General features: G+C 39.1%; 1 protein-coding gene across 4 annotated transcripts in view; it reads left to right on the top strand.

The window, feature by feature from the left end:
• The first annotated feature begins 8,985 nt into the window (after nt 1–8,985).
• The window catches only part of PCDH9 (protocadherin 9), a 678,566-nt gene continuing 665,870 nt past the window's right edge, over nt 8,986–21,681 (top strand). For all 4 annotated transcript variants that reach the window (XM_064504775.1, XM_026097895.2, XM_026097894.2 and 1 more), the window contains exons 1-2: nt 8,986–9,599; nt 10,803–13,972. In XM_064504775.1, the coding sequence (XP_064360845.1) occupies nt 10,937–13,972 (3,036 nt within the window). In that variant the 5' untranslated portion in view covers nt 8,986–9,599; nt 10,803–10,936. The remainder of the gene's footprint in view (nt 9,600–10,802; nt 13,973–21,681) is intronic.

The following is a 21,681-nucleotide window of genomic DNA, read 5'->3' on the forward strand; positions in this document are numbered from 1 at the left end:
GAGGAAAAGCATCTTATTTGTAGATCCCGATAGGGCTTGAGAAACATGTTGATCAGATATATCAAGACTAAGAGGCTTTTGATCAGCCACAAAAAGCAGAAGTTTAGCTTAGAAATTTTAATGTTGCAAATTGAAGCAACCTGTGGATTTAAACTTCCTCTGCAGTTTGAGGACATTTAAGTTCAGGCTTTCAGGACTGCCTTTTGGGGTAGATGCCTACATTCTGTCCACGTCTTACTTTAGACAGATCTAGGTTTTGATCTTCTTTTTTTATCAATTATCTGTTCAGTGGTCTTGCAGTATTATGTTGAAGAGGTTAAAACAACATTTTGATCTACTTCACATCAGACTAAGCAATATCAGTATTAATGAGAACAGAATTTGTGACAGTATACTTTAAATCAGAGCTGCCTTAGGCTATATGGGATCACCGACACAATCATTTATAATGTTAACTTCATAAAATAAAAATAAAGTAAAAATTATGAAAATGAGCCTGAGGTCTGTTTTTTGTGAGGAGGATCCAGTTTTTCAATACTACTTCCTCTTAATGCTATGAAGAGATGAAGGTTCTGATCCTGAAATGCGAGCTATGTGTGTGAAGGCCCATGTTCAGGCAGAGCATATTTCTGGTTCAAGATCAAAAATTGTTTCTATTTTCAGAAAAACTGAAACATAACAGAGTTTCTCAAAAAGAACCAAATAGGTTCAACCTCTGTAGCCTGACTGGAAGCTTACATCCATTTAACTAAAAAACTGAGATTTCTCTCTAGCCAGAGATTGGTCACAGACAAACAATTAGCTCTGACTTTTGCTTTATGACATTTTACCTTAATTGCTTCCAAGTGACTGATGGGGCTAATTGAGGAAGACTTGGGTAGTTGTTAGAGAAAGCACAAGACACTGTCCCATCACAACATGCACAATGCCCGTGAAACTCAGACCAAAGCAGGATAACAAATGCTTTTGTCAACTAAAAGGAGATTTTCCACTCAAGTTCAAAGACTTAGCTTCAAGGCCAAATACTTAATGGGGAAGAAAACTGAACAACTCCATTGGTTGTCTCATAGTTACATAGGTATGTGTACAGAGAAGGATTCCTGCTATACCATCTGTAAAAAATACGTATCTCTAGGGCTAACAGAGACAGTCTTTTCATTCACTTAAATGTAATCATGTTAATAAGATTTCCACAGTTTCAGTACTAAAAAAAAGAAAATTATTTGCGTCCGTAATGAATAGCCTATTGTTGTCCCAAATACAACTGGCTACCCTCATTTCATATCCTGAGGTCTTCTGGCACGCACGCTACAAGAGGAAAAATTCTCCTCTTAAGATTTCTTGTATTTCTCAGTCATTCTGAACAGCAACTAATTCAAATAACAGCTGAAGTTCAGTTTTGAAATGACTGTTGTTCACTTAGGTGTATGCGAAGTTCACTAAATTGCACAGGTGGTTTTGAGGATTGACAGCATAGCAGTGGAAAAAACGTCTTTGTAATTATTAATCCTCACTAGCATGATAATAGCATAGGTAGGGTGGATATGCTTTTACAGTGACTGATGTACTTTGTAATGCCTAGAAGTAAAAGAGCTTCCCAATTACATGACATGAGATATCATTTTTATATTATGCCTTCCTATATCTTCTCCTAGCATCACATGCATTTCATCAGAGCCTTTAGTCCAAGAAAATATGTAGCTATTATACAAATATACTCCCTTCAGCAACAAATAGTCACAAAAACATATAGAGAAAAAGAATGTTTAAATAGGACTCTGAATAAACTTCAGTTACTGGTTTCCAAAATGTCATACCTTGGAAACAAGTATCCTCTCCACATCACAGGGCTGAGGTTTGCAAGCATGGATAAACTAATCAGGCAGAAGGCCTTCTGTCTACTCTAGCTTCAGAAAGATAAGGGGGAAAGACAGAGATATGAAAGGGAATCTAAGCACTGATCCCTGTAAGTACATCTGAAAATAACAACTCTCTGGCACACGTCAGAACAAACTTTGCCAGAAAATGCTATGGCAAGTCCAAGCAATTCCCAATATTGCTTTTTTCTGATTCCAGTGCGACCTCTCTAGGAGGGAAAATTTTCCTTGCTCACTGAATCCCAGTGTGTCCAGACCCAGCTGTTGGACAGAGGGATATCAGTGCTCTGTTAGGCTTTTCTGTGAATCACTGTGGCCCCCTCCTACCTCTCTTAGGACTAAAAGCAGTCTAATCTACCTGTCTAGACAAGGCTTTGCTCTGTCCTGATCCCCCTCTTTGGTGTTTCTTGTGACATCCAGAAATTCGACAAGGAAAGCAATTATTGATCAGTCTGAGGTGTGTTTTGCTGTGATAATTGTCTAAGTATGACTGAGTGATGCCCCTATAGATAGGTGCTTACTTATTTCTTGAAGCGTGTCGTCCTTAGAGCAACAGAAACATTGATAAGGCAGAGGACCAAATGACTAACTTTGATGGAGTTTGTGTTGAAACATCTGCTGCTTGTCAATGCGGGAGGCAGAAGCAGTGATTTATTAGTAGTAAAAAAGGGAAACAAAGGAAATTCACCATTTATTCCCCTAAACTATTTTCTGACTATGAATGTCCAGTAAGTTCCCATGAAGATGTAGTACTGTCCCATTATTGCTACATTTTTGCTTTGCTCAATTTGCCATATACATAATAAAACATTATTAAGACCTTTGAGTAGCTTCCGCCCATTATGGAATTTCGCCACGAAGGCACTGAACGAAAAGGTAAAAATCTGTGGAGAAGTAAAATGGTGGGTTTAGAGTCTTTTAGACTTTGTCTCTTTTTCAGAATCTAGATAATTTTAAGGATATTGAATGGTAAATGAATGTGAAGATATTTAGTGACATCTAGCTTATTCCCTGACTGTATGCCAAACACAGAGCTGAAATTTTGCCCCATTGCTCTAATGAGGCTGATTTCATTGGGACTAACACTTTTATTCAGGCTCAGCTCTGCATGGAGACTTGGCGCAGTTGTGGTTCCCACATGAAGAGGAGCTCTGAGAAGAATTAGCCTCCAGAAAGCCAGAATTAAATCCAGATAAATCCCCAGAATGTCGTGGCATGTAGAGTCAGGGTAGTGCTGGACACAGGAGGAAGACACACGCCTTGTATTTTACGGTCTCATGCCCTGAAGAATAAAGATGCTTTGCAGATCATAACACCTCCACAGGGGCAGAGAAAAGGGAGGTGGCTCAGGAATCTGAGCTCTTCCCTTTGCTGCATACAGCTTAAATAGAGGGACGATGATCTGCTCAATGAAAGGGTGTAGCTATTGTACTGTTTCTACCACTAGAACACAAAAGAAACCACCCCCAAAGTAAAAAACCCTCAAAACTGTAGATTCCTTGGTTTTATCTGAACGTTAAAAAGGGCAGAAGTGATAAAAGTAAGAAGCTATCATAACACCACAGTGTTTTTAAACAGAAGTTAGTCATCTGTCTATCTACCTCTCTGTAATATAAAAAATGAAGCTCTGTCAAATACTTTTTTTTTTTGCTTTCAAGAGGACAGTAGAGTTTCACTACCTTAGTAACCTTTTGCAAATGGAAAGGTGTGGCTGACATCAGAGTAGGACTGAAAAGCTGAAGATATTTCAGTTCAAATTCAGAGATAATAAAAAGATGTCAATCTCACTAATGCAAGTTATCGAGAGTATATATATTGATTTAAATTGAGTGTATTCTGTTTTCAGTTGATCTATATAAAGACCAGGTCAGAAGTTCAAGGCAGAAAAAAACAAAATAAATGCTTGAAGGGGGTCTCATTCTGCTCCTGCTCCTGCCAACATCGCATCAGCATAACTCCATCAATCAGATTTACATTACCTTTTGAGGGGGAATGAAAATCCTTTAGTAAAGCTTTCTTCAGACACTGTTTTGTCTGAAAGCCTTTAGACACCCTTCCTATTCCTGTCTTTTTTCCTTCTCCCTTTTCTAAACAATAAAACATCAATAAGACATCAGGTTATTTGCAGGTCTTGGAATACTTTCACCTTACACAAAAGCCTACTGGTTGGAATCTGCTTCTGTATTCTGATTCATCAGCTACTTTCTTTGCAATAAATAACATGAGGGTAGCAAAGAATAAAACATTTTTTTTCTTTTTGTGCCATATGCAAATACATCTTTTTTAAGTGGTCCAGTAATTGCATTTTAAATGGCACTTGTTTATTACTCTCTTTTTGCCATTTCCAAATTGATTTTTATTGTTTTACTAAATAGTTACCAGAGCCCTGTGAGGGGAGTAAAAAAAAAATCCTCAAACAAACAATTCAAATCTGTACGTTAATCTGTGCCTTTAAATAAACAGCAATAATTAATGGGAGTTCGGCACCTTGCTGTATTGTACAGTGACAAGGATTAAACACTGGCACTGCAAAATGCCAGTTTTCAGCTTGTGCATTTGTAGACCCTTCAGAGCCACGAACTGACATTTGCAATCTTTGTCAGTCAAAAAAAAATGGCAAATTCAGTTAAATTTAGTTCTGCCATTCAAATGGAATAAAGGTCATCACCTGCCCCTTTTGTGATTTGATTATCCAGGGACTGAGTTTATTTTCCTGAACGAAGACCCATTAAAAGAGCCCAATTCTGCAACTATTACGCCATCTCAGCAGAGCAGTTGGCTTCAATTGTTCATCATTAATTTGCTATTGCTGTTCATTTAAAAGTACAGATTAAAATATAGTCCTGAATTGTTTGCATAATTATTTTCTATTCTCAGAGCTCTAACAACTACTCTGTGAAACAATTAAATAAATTTTTAAATTCTAAAAATGAGTATAATAAATAAGTACCATTTACAATTGAATTACTTGGCCTTTTGAAAATACTGTAGTTACATATGGTTTATATCACACAAAATACTTTTGCTGACTTCATTTGAACTAATCATTTAAGTAAGGACTCCACTATCAGGTCAAGTCGTGTGCCCAGGACAGAAGGAAACTCTGAAGAAAGCTCTAAAATTCAAACCATCACACGTATAAAATCTGGACAAAAGAAACATGGATATTGAGAAAGTAGGCATATGAAAGGTTTCCACTGAGGCTCCACAGTCCTCCGTGTATGTTGTTCCCTCCTTTGTGGCATCTTCCTGCTGTGTCTTCATAAAACTCCTAAGGTTTTGGTGATTAGGAGACAAGTATCACTTTTTGGCATGAGTACTTCTTACACAAGGGTTTCCTGAGATTACCATGTGAATTGGGGTAGATGCCTGACTCAGGCACAGAGCAACAGGAGCCAGACTGAGCAGAGCGAGGGCAAACGTTTGCCCTATGACGGTGAACGACTGTATGGATTAAATCCTATCCACACATAACACAGGGAAACCTCACTTTTTACCTGCTACGGTGAACTCCCAAACTCTCATCTCTCACTTCAAAGAGGAATATCAGGAACACCCAACAAGATCGTGGCAAAACTGACACTTTGGCCTTGACTATTTCCTATTTGAGCCTGGATTGCGGCTGTACTTGCTAATGTTTTAAGCAGCATTATAGGAACAAGGCTTCCAGTGATAACAGTAAGGATTGCTGAAGAGCTAGCACATGACCTGCTATTCGAACACAGGGGAAAATGTTTATAATGTGTTTTGTCACCGTACTGGAATGAAGGGGACATGCTATAGGTGTGCTGTAGCTCAGGCTCCAGTGCTGCAGTGCAATGGCATGGAGTAAAAGAGCTCATTCATTACAATATGAATCAGCTCACTACAGAACGTGGTAGGACTGTAGGAGAGGAAAAGCCATTTTGCTTTAATAATAACAGGCTGTAAGAGGCAATCCCAGGTACAAAATGATCAAGTGACCAGAGCCAGTTCAGTGAAGAATGATAGCATTTTATGCACAACACTTGAAGATTAAAGTCTTTAGTTAGCTAAGCATAATGTGAATCAGTTTCATGTATAATGTATTGTGTGAGCCGGTAGCCAGTATGATACAGTGTAAGCAATTCCATTTAGTGCAATTTGACTATAGCTGGTACAGAATAATTGGAGTCAGTTTCTAGCATGCTAGAATTTGAGTCAAATATGATCTGGAAAAGAATTTGATACATAATAATATGCAGGGGAAGATAACATGCAATGATGTGGATGGATAGTTAATACGCTATAATACAGAGGCCATTCTAATAGGTTATGATGTGATTAGGAGACTAGTGTTCTTATATACAGGCAAAAGCCTAATACATTATGGTAAAGATAGGAGGCCATTAAGGAACAGTACAAATAATTGTACATAGCTGCATTTGAGAAGAAGGTAATGCCAAATACCATATTTTCCCCAAATATTAGAGCAACTGAATAAACATTTATGGGAGGATAAAACATGGCTACCCAAGTGAACACTGGAGACACTGTTAGAGCAGTTTCTCAAATTTCAGAGGCTGTACAAGGCTGTACCAGGCAATTCTGATTGCTACCCAAGAATTCAGGGTTCTATTAATTTTCTTCCAAGATTATTAAAAGTAGTTGTGACAGTTCTATCTAACCCCTTTGGTACTCTGAGTCCCAATTTTACAATCTATTGTGCAAACATTGTAGTCTGAAGACCTATCTTTTTCAAGAGGTTAATAATATATCATTAGTTAAAGAACTACAGCATTTTAAAGCAAGTGCATAGGCACTAATATGACAGATCTTCAAGTAAACATCTTTGGCTTTTTAAAAATACTTCAAAACAGCAAAAGATGTTTTACTATTGTGACTTGTGAACTTGGGTTTAAATCCAATAGCTACTAGTTCAATGAAATTTTATTATTTCTCTTCTTAACTTTTCATGAGACTAACCCTGTGTACATGAGAAAAGCTCCTTTATGAGCATGTGGTAATCAGTTCTGACTACAAGTTAAAGTTATCCCTGAGCAAACAGAAAACTATTCAGCTTAGCAATAAAGTTAAATAATTATTACCAGGCTATGTGATGAGACTACAATGTGACATTGAAATGACTATGATGTGATTAGAATAAGAATGGTATATGTCTGTGATGTTACTAGAATGAGGCTATAAAACGTCTGTGATGCCATACTGCTGTGATATGACTAGTGTCAGAAAAAATGTGTGCATTATTAACGCATACATAAACACACAGTATTTCAGAAGCAGACTGCATTACACAAAATGCTGGTAGTTCTAATTATCTTCTTTATTAATGGCTGTTCTGCTTTGTATTTTAAAATACAAAGAATTACACTCTTAATTCATTCACAGATTTTTTTTTCCTAAGTGTTTTGGCAGTAAAATTGCTCCTTCTTGTCACTATCTTGACTTTCAGTGCTGGGGCTGTAGCCATCCTTCCTGTATTACATAATGAACATTTTTCTTAAAACTATTATTAGATTCAGTTCCGTTTGCTTTACCATTACTTGATGTCATCAAAACCAGGATCAATTTTTTCTTTGTGTCTCTGTAATAAGAGTCTTTTGGACACAAATGCAAAGCAAAGCATAACTAAGAATGTTTAATCTTTACACATCATGGGATTATAGCGAATGCAGTGTTCACATACACATAGTCTATCAATAGCGTCTGCATCTATATGACTGGCAAGGATATGTACATATATCAATATGTACCACATGAAACCAAGCCATGCAAACTACTGACGACAAGCTTCCATCTTTAATTAATAGTGTGCCATGTGCGCAGACATACATGGGAATCTAAAGGCAGGAGCCCACATCTGATCTCTAGCTGGCCAATATGATCAACTGAATGTGCGTAAATTATCTAGCTGCAGTATTATGTACAGCAAAAGTCAAATGCTGATGTTGTCCTTGTTTTTGGTATGCATATATATTTGAGAGGCTTAACTAGAAACAGCAGTAACTTAGCGTGGCCACATATCTGGGCACAATAAATCGGATAGGTACTCTGTCATACAGTTTTCAAGTTCAAGCTGAGAAAAGCTAGCAATAAAAGCAGTCAAATAAAGGTTCGTTCATGCTGTAGAAAATGTTGAGAAATGCACTACATATAATGCACTATATATATAATGCACTATAATCATCTTCTTGTCACACTTTTGAGGTCACTCATATCATAATACATTGGCATTTTATTACACTGTCTTCCAGGCATGTGATGCTTCTTTGCGGCTAGCTGGGTAATTTACCTGTGTCATTTACAGGGAAGGAGAAATGATCACTTTTATTATTTATCAAACCACAGTGAAGAACGCTTTCCAGTTCAATGTTTAAGCAGATGAAAACCAAAGCAGCAAACAGCGCTCTGCTCTCCTTCAGCAGATTCGCGGCTGACCCTTCGGGGAGGGGAAGGAGAAAGGTGTGCAGGCGTAAATGGGAGCCAAGACAGGCCTGGAGTCGGAGGAACGTGAATTATAGATGAAAAGGCATGTATTAAATATAAAGTCGAAACACACCGAGGAGGCCCGCGGTAGGGTATTCTCCTCGCCGCCGTAGGCCGCGGAAGCTGCGCGGCCACCGGCGGCCGGCGCTCCCCGCACCGCTGGCAGCGGCCGCGGCGCCTCCTGCCCCTTCCGCGCTCCCCCGCGCAAAGGGCGCCGAGCACTCCCAGACGACATTCCCCCCCGCAAAAAACCCCCAACGACAAAGCACAAACACTGATTTTTCCTGATGATCACTGCGCTCCTCGCAACCCCGCTGCGCGCTTCGCCCGCCCGCGGCCCCCAGCCCGCCCCGCGCTCCGCGTCTCGCTGCGCGCCCCGCTACCCCCCCGCCCCGCGGCGGCGCGCAGCCCCCCACTGCCCCGCGCCGCTCGCCGCGGAGCCGCGCTGCGCCGCGCTGCACCGCCCCCTCTGCGCTGCACCGCCCGCCCGTCCGCGGCGGCCGGAGCGACGTGCCCGGCGGCCAATGCCAAGGCCGCGCTCCGGCAGCCACCACCCCCGCCGGCACGGGCCAATGCGGTGCGGCGGGAGGGGGGGCTTAGCGCCGCTCACACCCTCCCTCTGGGCTTATTGAGAGTTATATCAAGAATTTCGGTTCAGAGAGAGAGAGAGAGAAGGAGAGTGTGCGAGAGAGAGACGGGGAGGGAGAAGAGGAGGGAGAGCGCTGTCGCTTGCTCCCATCACTAAAGCAATAACCTATTAAGATTTTCTTTTCTTTTTTTTCTTTTTTTTCTTTTTTGTGGGCAACTATCACCCCAGAGATAAAGAGGGAGAGAGAAGCACCGCCAGCCCAACTCTTGCCATTTCCACTAAGAACTTGCAGACTTAATATAGCTGTCTCTGCACTGGTGAGAAAGGGATGGAAATTGTGTGCAGTGCGGAGTGGAAAATACCCCCGATGTAAAGAAGTGCACCGGATTTTGGCTTGCTGTTTGTTTGTGTTGTTGCGTGCAGGTTAAACACCCGAAGGATCGCCGCTAATAGAAATGAAACGTGGAGAGGATGACTAACGACAGAACTGTGAATTTGTTCCCTGGAGTTGCTAATTTGCCACCCCGAAGCAACACATATCTCAAGGAGGAAGCGTTTGGCTGCTGCTGATTTCTCCAAAACTGGTGGTTTACCAGATGCATTGTGCTGTATCTGCTCGAACAGATCATTGCTTAGCTGCAGCAGATCGTCAAAGGTAGACAACCAACGTAAGTGCAAAGTTACCCATACACCGTGGTGCATTTCATTAAAAAAAAACCCAAAAACCCACGCAGGATATTTATCTAGGGAAAGAATCAGTATTTCGGATTCAGTTGATGTTGGTGGCTAAGGCTCACCTACTCGCTGTTTCTGCATCCCTACCTGCATCACTCTGCTGGAAGTAATCACGGGCATCAGCTACCATGCAGCTTAATGCAGATAAGATTAGTGCTTAGGGGCAGCCCAGTGCCGCCAAACTGTAGATGCTGGGAGCCTTGCACCCCTATAATTCGCGGTTAGCAGAGCATGTAAGCAGAAGTCTTTCTGTTGCCTTTTTTTTTTTTTAACCTGCATTATTAGTCTGCAGTATTTATGTGTGGCAGCTGCTAATAACATCCTGAAGGGAGATGAGTGTCAGTGGTGAAAGGCTGCACCTTTTTTCCTCCTCCCATCACCAGAAAATGTATCCCCCCCCCCCCCCCCCCGCTGTAAACATACTGGCTGCTCCCAAGTTGCGTTTGGCATTTCTAGCCCCCTGATTTAGGCTATAGCTAAAACCAAACAAAGTTAAAGGTTTTTAACATAAAGAGAAGTATCTAACATCTGGAGGGGAAACATTGAGCTGAGAGTGTAAAAAACTGTAAGTCCTGTTATTGTCTCATCAGTTAATAGGGATGTGAAGTAGCCAGTGACGACTGCTGCAGCAGCAGCATGTCCGGGTGGTTATTTCCCAGTGCGATAGCAATAGAGGGGGATGCAAGGCACAAGGAGCAAAAAGAAGATCTGGATAACAAGAGCAAAAAAATATGTATGGAAGCAAACAACAAATTACATTTGGCAGCTGACATAGCAGTTAGCACAGAATCCAGAAGAAGTACAGGAAGGTTTTTCACTTGCACCAAATGACTGGGTGGAGGAGGGTGGAGGGGGGGGTGCACGTTACGGATTACATGGTGTACCAAGAAATTATTCAGAAAGTACCTGTCGAAACTGTAGCTACCCTTAATCCTGCAAGTAGTTATTTCCATTCTTGCTCTGTGCAAATGCAGCCAACGGGATATTGGTGCATTCATCCGGGGGGATTGCTAGTGAGAGGGAGCAGTAGGAAAATGTACTGCTGCAAGTATGCATGGCAAAAACAAGTAGTAGTTGGAAATTATGTTGTGCCTTAGAAAAAACAATAATGCTGTTCTGTGTGGTTGTGTTGACAGTGCTGTCTCCAAATAAGAAATGAGATGTAATGCATCCTGCAGTCCATGCATGCCTCCTCTTGCAAATCGCGCATCATTCCTCCGTGGAAACCTTTAAGTCCTAAAATCCGGGAAAAAAGAATAAAAACATTATCATGGACCTGAGGGATTTTTACCTGTTGGCCGCTCTGATTGCCTGTTTAAGGCTGGATTCTGCTATAGCTCAAGAACTTATTTACACTATTAGAGAGGAGCTGCCTGAAAATGTACCCATAGGAAACATACCAAAGGATCTGAACATTTCTCACATCAGTGCTGCCACGGGGACCAGCGCTAGCCTTGTCTACAGACTGGTGTCTAAAGCGGGGGATGCCCCTCTGGTCAAAGTGTCCAGTACCACCGGGGAGATCTTTACGACGTCTAACAGAATAGACAGAGAAAAACTCTGTGCTGGAGCTTCCTATGCAGAAGAAAATGAGTGTTTCTTTGAACTTGAAGTGGTGATTCTCCCCAATGACTTTTTTAGGCTGATCAAAATAAAAATCATTGTAAAGGATACTAATGACAATGCACCTATGTTTCCATCCCCTGTCATCAATATCTCCATCCCAGAAAACACTCTGATCAACAGTCGTTTTCCAATCCCATCAGCCACAGATCCTGACACAGGTTTCAACGGTGTGCAGCACTACGAGTTGTTAAACGGACAGAGTGTCTTTGGACTGGATATTGTAGAAACTCCAGAAGGAGAGAAATGGCCTCAACTGATTGTGCAGCAGAACTTGGATAGAGAGCAAAAGGACACCTATGTGATGAAAATCAAAGTGGAGGATGGAGGTACCCCCCAGAAATCCAGCACAGCTATCCTGCAAGTCACAGTAAGTGATGTCAATGATAATAGGCCAGTTTTTAAAGAGAGTCAAGTAGAGGTTCATATACCAGAGAATGCCCCAGTAGGCACTTCTGTAATTCAGCTTCATGCTACAGATGCAGATATAGGAAGCAATGCAGAAATCAGATATATTTTTGGTGCCCAAGTTGCCCCTGCAACCAAAAGATTTTTTGCTTTAAACAACACCACAGGGCTGATCACAGTTCAGAGGTCCTTAGATCGAGAAGAGACTGCTATTCACAAAGTGACAGTGCTGGCTAGTGATGGTAGCTCTACTCCGGCTCGGGCAACTGTTACTATCAATGTCACTGATGTAAATGATAACCCTCCTAACATAGACCTCAGGTACATAATAAGTCCCATCAATGGCACAGTGTACTTATCTGAGAAAGATCCTGTCAATACAAAGATTGCCCTAATTACAGTTTCAGATAAGGACACTGACGTGAATGGCAAAGTGATCTGTTTCATTGAGAGAGAGGTCCCCTTTCACTTGAAGGCAGTTTACGACAACCAGTATTTGTTAGAGACCTCCTCCTTGCTGGACTATGAGGGCACCAAAGAATTCAGCTTTAAAATTGTTGCTTCTGATTCTGGCAAGCCCAGTTTGAACCAGACTGCCCTGGTAAGAGTTAAACTGGAGGATGAAAATGACAACCCTCCGATTTTCAGCCAGCCTGTAATTGAGCTGTCAGTTTCTGAAAACAACCGTCGTGGTCTATACTTAACAACTATTAGTGCCACAGATGAAGACAGTGGGAAAAATGCAGACATTGTTTATCAGCTTGGCCCTAATGCCTCCTTTTTCGATCTGGATCGAAAGACAGGAGTTTTGACAGCCTCCAGAGTTTTTGACAGAGAAGAACAAGAACGTTTCATTTTCACTGTTACAGCCAGAGACAATGGCACCCCTCCTTTGCAGAGTCAAGCAGCTGTAATTGTTACTGTGTTGGACGAAAATGACAACAGTCCCAAATTTACTCATAATCACTTCCAATTTTTTGTATCGGAGAACTTACCAAAGTATAGCACTGTGGGGGTGATAACGGTGACTGATGCAGATGCTGGGGAAAATAAAGCGGTGACCCTTTCCATCCTGAATGACAATGAAAACTTTGTGCTGGATCCTTTCTCTGGAGTTATAAAGTCCAATGTTTCTTTTGATCGAGAACAGCAGAGCTCCTACACCTTCGATGTGAAGGCAATTGATGGAGGACAGCCACCTCGCTCTTCTACAGCAAAAGTAACCATAAATGTCATGGATGTTAATGATAACAGCCCCGTTGTCATCTACCCACCTTCCAATACTTCTTTTAAGCTAGTGCCACTTTCAGCAATTCCAGGATCGGTAGTAGCAGAAGTATTTGCTGTGGATATAGACACTGGAATGAATGCTGAACTTAAGTATACGATTGTAAGTGGAAATAACAAAGGTTTGTTTCGTATTGACCCAGTGACAGGTAATATCACTTTGGAAGAAAAACCAACTCCTAATGATGTGGGGCTGCATCGTCTAGTGGTCAACATAAGCGATTTGGGTTATCCCAAATCCCTGCATACTCTTGTGCTTGTATTTTTGTATGTAAATGATACTGCTGGAAATGCCTCTTACATTTATGACTTGATACGCAGGACTATGGAAACACCTTTGGACCGGAACATAGGGGACAGTAGGCAGCCCTACCAAAATGAGGACTATCTCACGATCATGATTGCTATTGTGGCAGGTGCTATGGTTGTCATAGTGGTGATATTTGTCACAGTTCTCGTGCGCTGTCGACATGCATCCAGATTCAAAGCAGCCCAAAGGAGCAAGCAAGGTGCTGAGTGGATGTCTCCCAATCAGGAGAACAAGCAAAACAAGAAAAAGAAAAGGAAGAAAAGGAAATCTCCGAAGAGTTCTCTTTTGAACTTTGTGACCATTGAGGAGTCCAAACCTGATGATGCAGTTCATGAACCTATCAACGGGACAATAAGCCTTCCAGCGGAGCTGGAGGAGCAAAGTATAGGAAGATTTGACTGGGGCACAGCACCACCAACAACCTTTAAGCCTAACAGTCCTGATCTTGCCAAGCATTACAAATCTGCCTCTCCACAGTCTGCTTTTCATCTCAAACCTGACACTCCAGTTTCAGTGAAAAAGCACCATGTGATTCAGGAACTCCCGTTGGACAACACCTTTGTTGGTGGTTGTGACACCCTTTCCAAACGCTCTTCCACTAGTTCAGATCACTTCAGTGCCTCAGAATGCAGTTCCCAAGGAGGCTTCAAGACAAAGGGCCCCTTACACACCAGACAGGTAAACGAGCACTTTTACTGGTCTATAAGTACTGCATACAAGTGCCCGGTCAACCAGTATTAAAGTGCCAGTATGTTTTTTGTTTCAGTGTAATTTTTGCTTAGTTATACTGTGCAGGGAACAAAAAAAAAAAAACTTGACCCCTTTATCATTTACCTGGGGCTCAACCATGCATTTGCAAAATGCCTGTGATACTTCACATTTTAAAGAATACTGATTGTTAAAGGATTGTATGCATTTGTGCACATGCACATGCATGTGTATAAAAAAAAAAACACAACTTTTTTTCTCACCAGTATTTGACTGTCCAAATGTAAAAGTTATTGTAGAAGAAAATCTGTTTCCTTACATGCCAGATTTCACTCAGAAAATCTGACTGTTCAAGATTGAAAGGATATGTACATTGAATTTCAAATTTCAAAGTGAGTTGGCTTGAGTTTCTTCTGTAGTTCAAACTGAATTGGAACATTCTTAAGTTATTGTTGCTAAAGGGGTTAATTTTTTTCCCTAACAAAGACAGCAGAATTTCCAACTTCATCTGTGAAGCACGTGGTTTGTGGGTAGGATATAACTAAGCCATATGGAAGTCTTCCTCTGTGTTGAGTTCAAATGATTTTGTTGTAATAGATTAAAGTTGGTATCTCATAGACAGTTTGTTGCATATTTTAAAAATGGCCAAAGCATACTGTCAAAAGGAATGCATTCTCTGAATACATCTGAATTATGCAGAAAAAGTCAGCCCATTGTAAATATTTTCTCATCTTAGTAATGCATAAGTGATCTGTCATAACTCATTTTAAACTGTGAAATATGCCATATGAAGAGGGATTAGGAGGCTGAGAAACTCATATTTCAACCAAATCCAGCATTAGTTTTTCTTAGGTCTAATAATTCCTTGCTAATAAAGATTTAAATGCAGCGCTGTCTAATTTATTTTATTGGTGCTTATCTTTTGCCACTACATTAGAATGTCAATATAGCCTGTAGATGGCACTAAGGTACTATGTCGCTTATGCTGGCCAGATGCCAGCCCTGCAGTAGATAGGAAAAGGGGGGAGGGAAGGATGAAGCTGATATGACAGCCAAAGAACCTTTTATTTAATGATAGTTGCACTGGAGCGGCCAGTAGTTAAGCTTGTGTGTTTGCAAAGGAGCTTTCTTAGTGCTTAGCTTTCACTGCACCAACTTTTTAGGTGTTAGCGATCACGTTCGTATTCCTGCTGGCGTTGTACTCTCCAAGTTATGGTGATTTGTCTGAATTTATTAGGGCTATGAATCTTAGAGAACTGAGCGAGACACATTTAAGCTTGTCTTTGCAAAAAGATTTTGACAGTAGCCAAGTTTAGGATAAAGTCATTCTCTTGCTGTTGCATTAGCCTTATCTAAGATGAATGTGATGTTCCCAGAACTGTGTCTTGACTTTGGGTGTCTGTAAGGTGTCACACCAGCAAGATACTAAGAATAAAACAAGCACTTTTGAGGCAGGCCTGTTAACATAACTGTTCTAAAACGACTCATACTTAAAATGAAACACGGAAACATCTTAGAAAATGCCCAGAAAACCTTAACCTTTCAAAGGACTTTAAAGCATAGTAAACTCTCGGAGCAGTGCTCAGGCTGGTATGAGCACCATATACATACTGTCAGCATAAGTTAAAAAACATAGCTGTTTTTTTTTAAAAAAAAACCCTTGAGTATCGAAGAGCTCTGGATAAGCTGCGGTTACGTGACTGAAGTTTTCACCAGAAGAATTTTCTTCCCCCATTTTAGTTACAAAATGTAACACCTCCCACCCACACACTCCTTTTCCGTTCAGAGATGTTGTTAATTTAGCTTAAATTAGCTTTCCAAACTCTATTAGGAGACTCAGACTTAATCTCCCCACAGCATCTTGAGGCAGTTAAGATTAGAAAAGTGATTTACCTGACAGAATGTATAAGTTCTGCACAGTGACATTGAATATGAGAAGAAAAAAGGACACACAACATTTTCAGACTCACCTATGTTCATTACATTAAATACACTGGCTTCGGTTTAATAATAGTATCAGTATATTTATAGTTTTGTATATGAACCTGATTCAAATTCCATTCTAGTCTTATTAAATCCTTTTGAAGTTAGTGGGTACTCATATCATATGATTTGGATCACTCCCTGCAAAAGCTGTAATATAAATGAAAATGCAACTCTCTCTTAGGTAAACAATTATTTAAATTGACCTTGTCTATTTTTAGTCTGTGGGGAAAGAGGAAATGGCCTCTTTTTTTCAGTGATAAATGTTACCTGAAGTAAGCTTTTTATGTCCACTTGTCACTTTTGGCTGGAGGAGTGCAGCCAGCAATGTTAGTAATCATTAGCAGTCGTGGTATTATTCTATCTGTAATTCCTGAACTTAGGATGCATCTTGGCTAATATTCATTGGCACTGGAATTAAATATACTTCCATAGATCTTTTTTTTTAAAAAGACATGTTATAGAGGATGGCAAGTATTCAATCTTAAACTCTTATAGCATAGTAGGAAATACTAATGTCACAGTCTCTGAAGAACATCTTTTAAACTCCTTTATGAAGAGATATTTAATTCTGTGTCACTGTATTGTTTTCTTGAGGTTTAAAATGATTAATTTCTCTATAGCTTATGTTAGAAGTTGTAATAAGAATTTAGGGATTCACTTATACCTTCAGCCAGTTTTCTTTATGTGGTTTGGAAAGGGTGTGGGAATTGTTGTGGAGAGTGTTAAGATAGGGAAAGAAGAAATATGAGATTATGAGATCTAAGAAATATTAGCATCCTCCATTTTTACTTACAATTTCTTTCAGTTCAAGCAAAATACTCATACAGTATGTGTTGCAGGTAAATTAAACTTAACAGCAAGCTGAGACCCAAGTCCACACTTGGACTTTATTCAATCAAAAAACCATTACCTTGAATGGGAGTTTGGCCCTAGAAATCTGTTAGAAATGGGTCTTAAGAAAGCTTTTAGAATTCAAAAATAGATTGTTCAATATACATTTCTTAGTATTTTTTTGCTGGGCAATTTCTGTGCAATTGTCAATAAATGTAGTGGAAATTCTGTGGTTAAGTCTTCACATATCACTTTGAATTGCACAGGTTGATGTTTCAGAAGTACCCAGTATAAAAACCAAAGCCTTCTTCAAGTGCCTATGTTGCAGAAAACCTGGTGGATGCTCCGAGAAGAGCATTTTTGAATACTTGAACTTGGGATTGTTCTAAATGCTAATTAACATAATTAGGAGTATGGAAAGGATGTTACACAGCACCAGCTCATATAGCTAAGCTTCCAAAATCAGTATTATGACTCATAACGAATACTGAAATCTATGCAGGCTTCTCAATCAGTGTTCTTTTCAGTATTTGATTGAACATTAAAATGCACTTCAAATTTAGTAAGTCACTACACCAAACAACTACATAGAAATATAGTAGAAGACAACATGTTGTATTCTTCTATGTGAAAGACCTTTTATAAAAAACAAATAAACAAAAAAAACTCCTACTCACTGCCACTAGATTAACAATAGATTAAATAATAAGGGAAAATGCGGCTAATTTACTATGGTTATCCCAGTTTTAAATTATAACAACTTCATTTAATCAGATTTGAAGTACAGCACTGACAAATAACACAGGTCTGAAAATATCTATCAGTTAGGGTTATGAGCAAAATCTGCAGTCTTCATTCCTAATCAAATAGCATTTAGACATGTGCTTAACTTTCATTTAAAGTCAGTGAGACTGAAGTTGATCCTTAAAGTCCAAATGACTTTAAATGCTGCCTTCAATAAAGGCAGCTGTAAGCACATTCTAAGCACTTTTCTGTATCAAGATGATAATTTATTAATTCTGACAATGTGCACAGTTCTAGCAGATTCAGGAAAGCTGTATATATGTTAGCACTGTCCCTTTATCTCTGTGCTCTGATGGCAGAAAGTAAGGATTTAGGGCTTGACTGACACATTAAATGCATTCCGTACTAAGATATATTTCTAATCATATAGTCAATAATGTAAGCTCTGTGGAGCTTGCTTTACTCCTTTTTCAGTCAATGGACTTCTTGCCTGATCAAGGAATGAGTAGCCAGGTTCCTACTGATCCGTGCAGATCACTTATGCTTTCGGTGGCAGATGCAATTGATGTTGCCTTACTCTGGAGGGTTTAAATTTGTAACCTTAGGATTTATGTAAGAGAAAAGAAAAACTGAAAACATTAATGACTCTGATACACTGGGAGTGGCAATTTCAAGGTGCATAAGATGATGGAAATCTGCATTGGAATAGCAGTGCAGAACTTACGTCACCTGCAAATATTAAAATTCTGTAACCATAGCATTCCATAATTCTGTATGTGGTATTATTTTTAGTGGCACTGTTTTACAGCTTAGTAGAAAAAATACAATTCCATTTTTTCTTTTTCTTTTGTTTTCTGTGTTTTATACGTTAGCAGGAGTATTAGTCTTGGGTAAGGACCAATGGAAAATGTCTGCATGTAAAATTCAATTGTTTTTGAGTTATATATATTTATGTATATGTGTATACTAAAATATTAGAAATGCTGAAAATGTACAGTATATTTTTTCTATTCTTATATAACTGAAAAATAGATTAACGGATTTTGCTCAACTGTCTAAAGAAATTCGTCTTTGAGCTGAGACCAAGCATGGAAAATTTCAGCTGAAAAGAAGAATTTTTCAGAAAGTAAAGAGCATGTGAAAACTGGGGGTTATAATCGAAATCTGAACATAACCTTAAGCTATAATACCATTTTCAATAGTGACAGCAGAAATGCTGAACTAGAGTAGGGAACATTTTCTTTGTTTACAGATACAAACAGTAGGAGCTTAGCAAGCTTCCTTTCTCTTTAAATCAGTTTCCCATGCAAAAGTTTTTTTTCTTAATCACTGGGGTCGCTTCTGTCCTGAATGTGCAAAGCCGAAGTTTCACAGATGCTAATACATTTGTGCCACACCTGGGACAGAGAATTGGATCCTGAGACTTTAATACTATTGGAATTCTGTGATAATGTTCTTTTGTATATAGGAACAAGGAAGGATCTTTCTAGTTTCCATTTCAGATTTTCACCTCCAAACAGTCTATTCTTCTAGCACAGCAAAACCATATCAGCCACACTTTATTGACAGCAATTTTATTGTAGCTAGAGGCTTACAGTAAGCTGTTTATTGCTGTTCCCTAACTCAGTTGACAGCAATTGGGGAATTAATTTTCTTGCCCCTGATGTGCTTTCTTGGGTATAAACAGATGTTAAAGATATGAAAACTGTGACCCATTTACATTCAGCAGCTCTTTAGGTACACAGTCTACCTGTCTGAAGTTCATATTTCATATCGTAGGAAAATTGCTTCACCAGTTCTAGAATTCTCATTTTTGCAATAGAACTTTTCATCTATTTATGAGAAATATACTGCATATTAAATAGAAGGAAAAATGCATAATACCTAGTGGACCTATCCTCATCTACCTAGTGGACCAATCCTCATCTAGGCAGACTGAACTCAAGAGTAGCTGAGTTCAAGTTTCATTTATTTCATAAGATGATGTAACTTCTTACTCCAGGACTTGTTTGTACCTAACATACAGAATCTCCCCCTAACTGACCAAAAGGACATAACATGTTCTGTAAGATCTAACAGGAATTGTAGGTGATAGCTGCATTTTTGCTATCACCTTCTCCCTCAAAATATCATGGTGATCTTTAAAATCTATACTCAGAAGTTTCTTCAGTTGCTGCTCAAGCACAGGCATTTCACATACATTCTGTAATGCTGATGTTGACTCCATATCAGCGCTTAAGATGAAAAAAATACATATATTACTTTTTTCTTCTTCTATCACTGCTTTGACTTTACAGCCTGTGGTGGAATGTAAGTAAAATGATTTATCCCAATAGACTGGTATAGGCATTTAGTCAGTTCATTTCTGGCTTACATGAGATAACATTCCACTGACTGGAAAAAGATTTTTCCAGGCTGCAGATAAGAAAAGAATGGATGCTATCATATTTTACTGAAGTATGTCTATTAAAAAACAGGGGGGAGGCATCTTTTGTTTATTTGCATTGGTGTCTTTTAGCAAGACATTTGCAACCTAAGTGTCAGCATTGTACCTAATTGAGATTTTAAGTGTTTGTCTAGACACAAAATACATATCATCTTAAATTCCTTTGTTCCTTTATAATTAAAATATCATGTAAAATAGCTCCTTCTAATATAGTTGCAATAATTTTTAATTTTGTTGTAATGCATTGTGTTCCAGTGAGATGTAAACTCTCTCTGGCAACAGAAATAGCCATTACTGACAAAAGACACCTTAAACTGATATAATTGGCATACTATATTGGTTATGCTATTATGAAAACTTATAAACAAATAAATGAAATTGTTTTGAAAAGCAACATTGTTGCAGTGGTACAAAACCACGTGTAAATTATTCCTGTGAGCTAACTATTCAGAGAAGCATTTGGCCCATGATAACTTTTATATTAACTTCATGTTGATCACACTAAAAGAAATCTGGAATTTCAGATCTTGGAAAGATTTGGCCTGTTTTCTCATTTCAGTTTTCAGTTTTGTGAGTGCCATGAATTATGAGTGATGATACAGAGAGAGGTGCTTACAAATCTGATTTGTAGTCATACTGAGCTGTTTAAAAGGAAATAGTCTCAAAAGTTGTGCTTTCATTTTTCTTTTTTTTCCCTTTTTGCAGCTAATGAGTTGTGGGGGGGATTTGTTTTGAAGTCTTGGCTTAGGTTGTCCTGCATCTTCTTTTGCACAATGTGGGAAACTTGAGTCATTCACCATTTGTCAGGAGGTTATCTAGAACTAACTCCAGCTGGCATATGGATTCTGTAGTTTCCTATGAATTGATGTTGTAGTTTTGCCATTTCTTTTGCAAAATACCACACTGAATTTTTTTGTGTATAAATATGAAAATTGTTCTGGAGTATGCACACTTAGTCCTACAAGAAGAATATAAAGAGCCCTTTCTTACCATAACAGTTCAAAATTTGAAGCCAAATCTAAAACTGGAGTAAATCTGGTAGTTTATGCCATCTGCAGCTCTTCTTTATGTTAACTTCTTTAGAAAAGCAGTAAGATTTTCAAAATCTAAAAAATATGTAAAATGAATTCAGACTCACGTGTACTTAAAACTATTTTATTTTGAGCTAAATTCAATAAAAAGTAGAGGATCAGCTATCAGATTTTTCTTCTTTCCTTTCTTTCCTTCCCCCAGTTCATAAGAACAAGGTCTGGATAGCACACTAGAACAGCAACCTCCCCCAGCCCCTCGCCCCCAATTCAAAAAATTAATTGGATATTCATCCTGGCTGATATAGTTGAAAGAATATAACTATTGATATTGATTTGTAAAATGCTTAGTTGCCTCAAATTGATGTTCTTCTGTTCTCCCTCATTCCTTACAGTCAAATGGGATGTTAGATACAACTACTTTTATTTGTAATTTTGCAGGATATTCTTAGTACCTCCTAGGCTACTATGTGTGTGTTGCTAGTGACACTGTACAATATCTTCTATTAAATGAGTTACTTTTAGCCTATGCCTTACATGGTCATATAGCCTTTAAAACATCAAAAACCTAAGAGGGAGTCCATGTTTCAGTTGTGAATGGTATTTGCCACTCCTGTATCCCCTCTTTTGTTGGTATCTCACAG

This window comes from Dromaius novaehollandiae, chromosome 1 (genome assembly GCF_036370855.1).
Source record: "Dromaius novaehollandiae isolate bDroNov1 chromosome 1, bDroNov1.hap1, whole genome shotgun sequence".
In the NCBI taxonomy this organism is placed as follows: Eukaryota; Metazoa; Chordata; class Aves; order Casuariiformes; family Dromaiidae; genus Dromaius; species Dromaius novaehollandiae.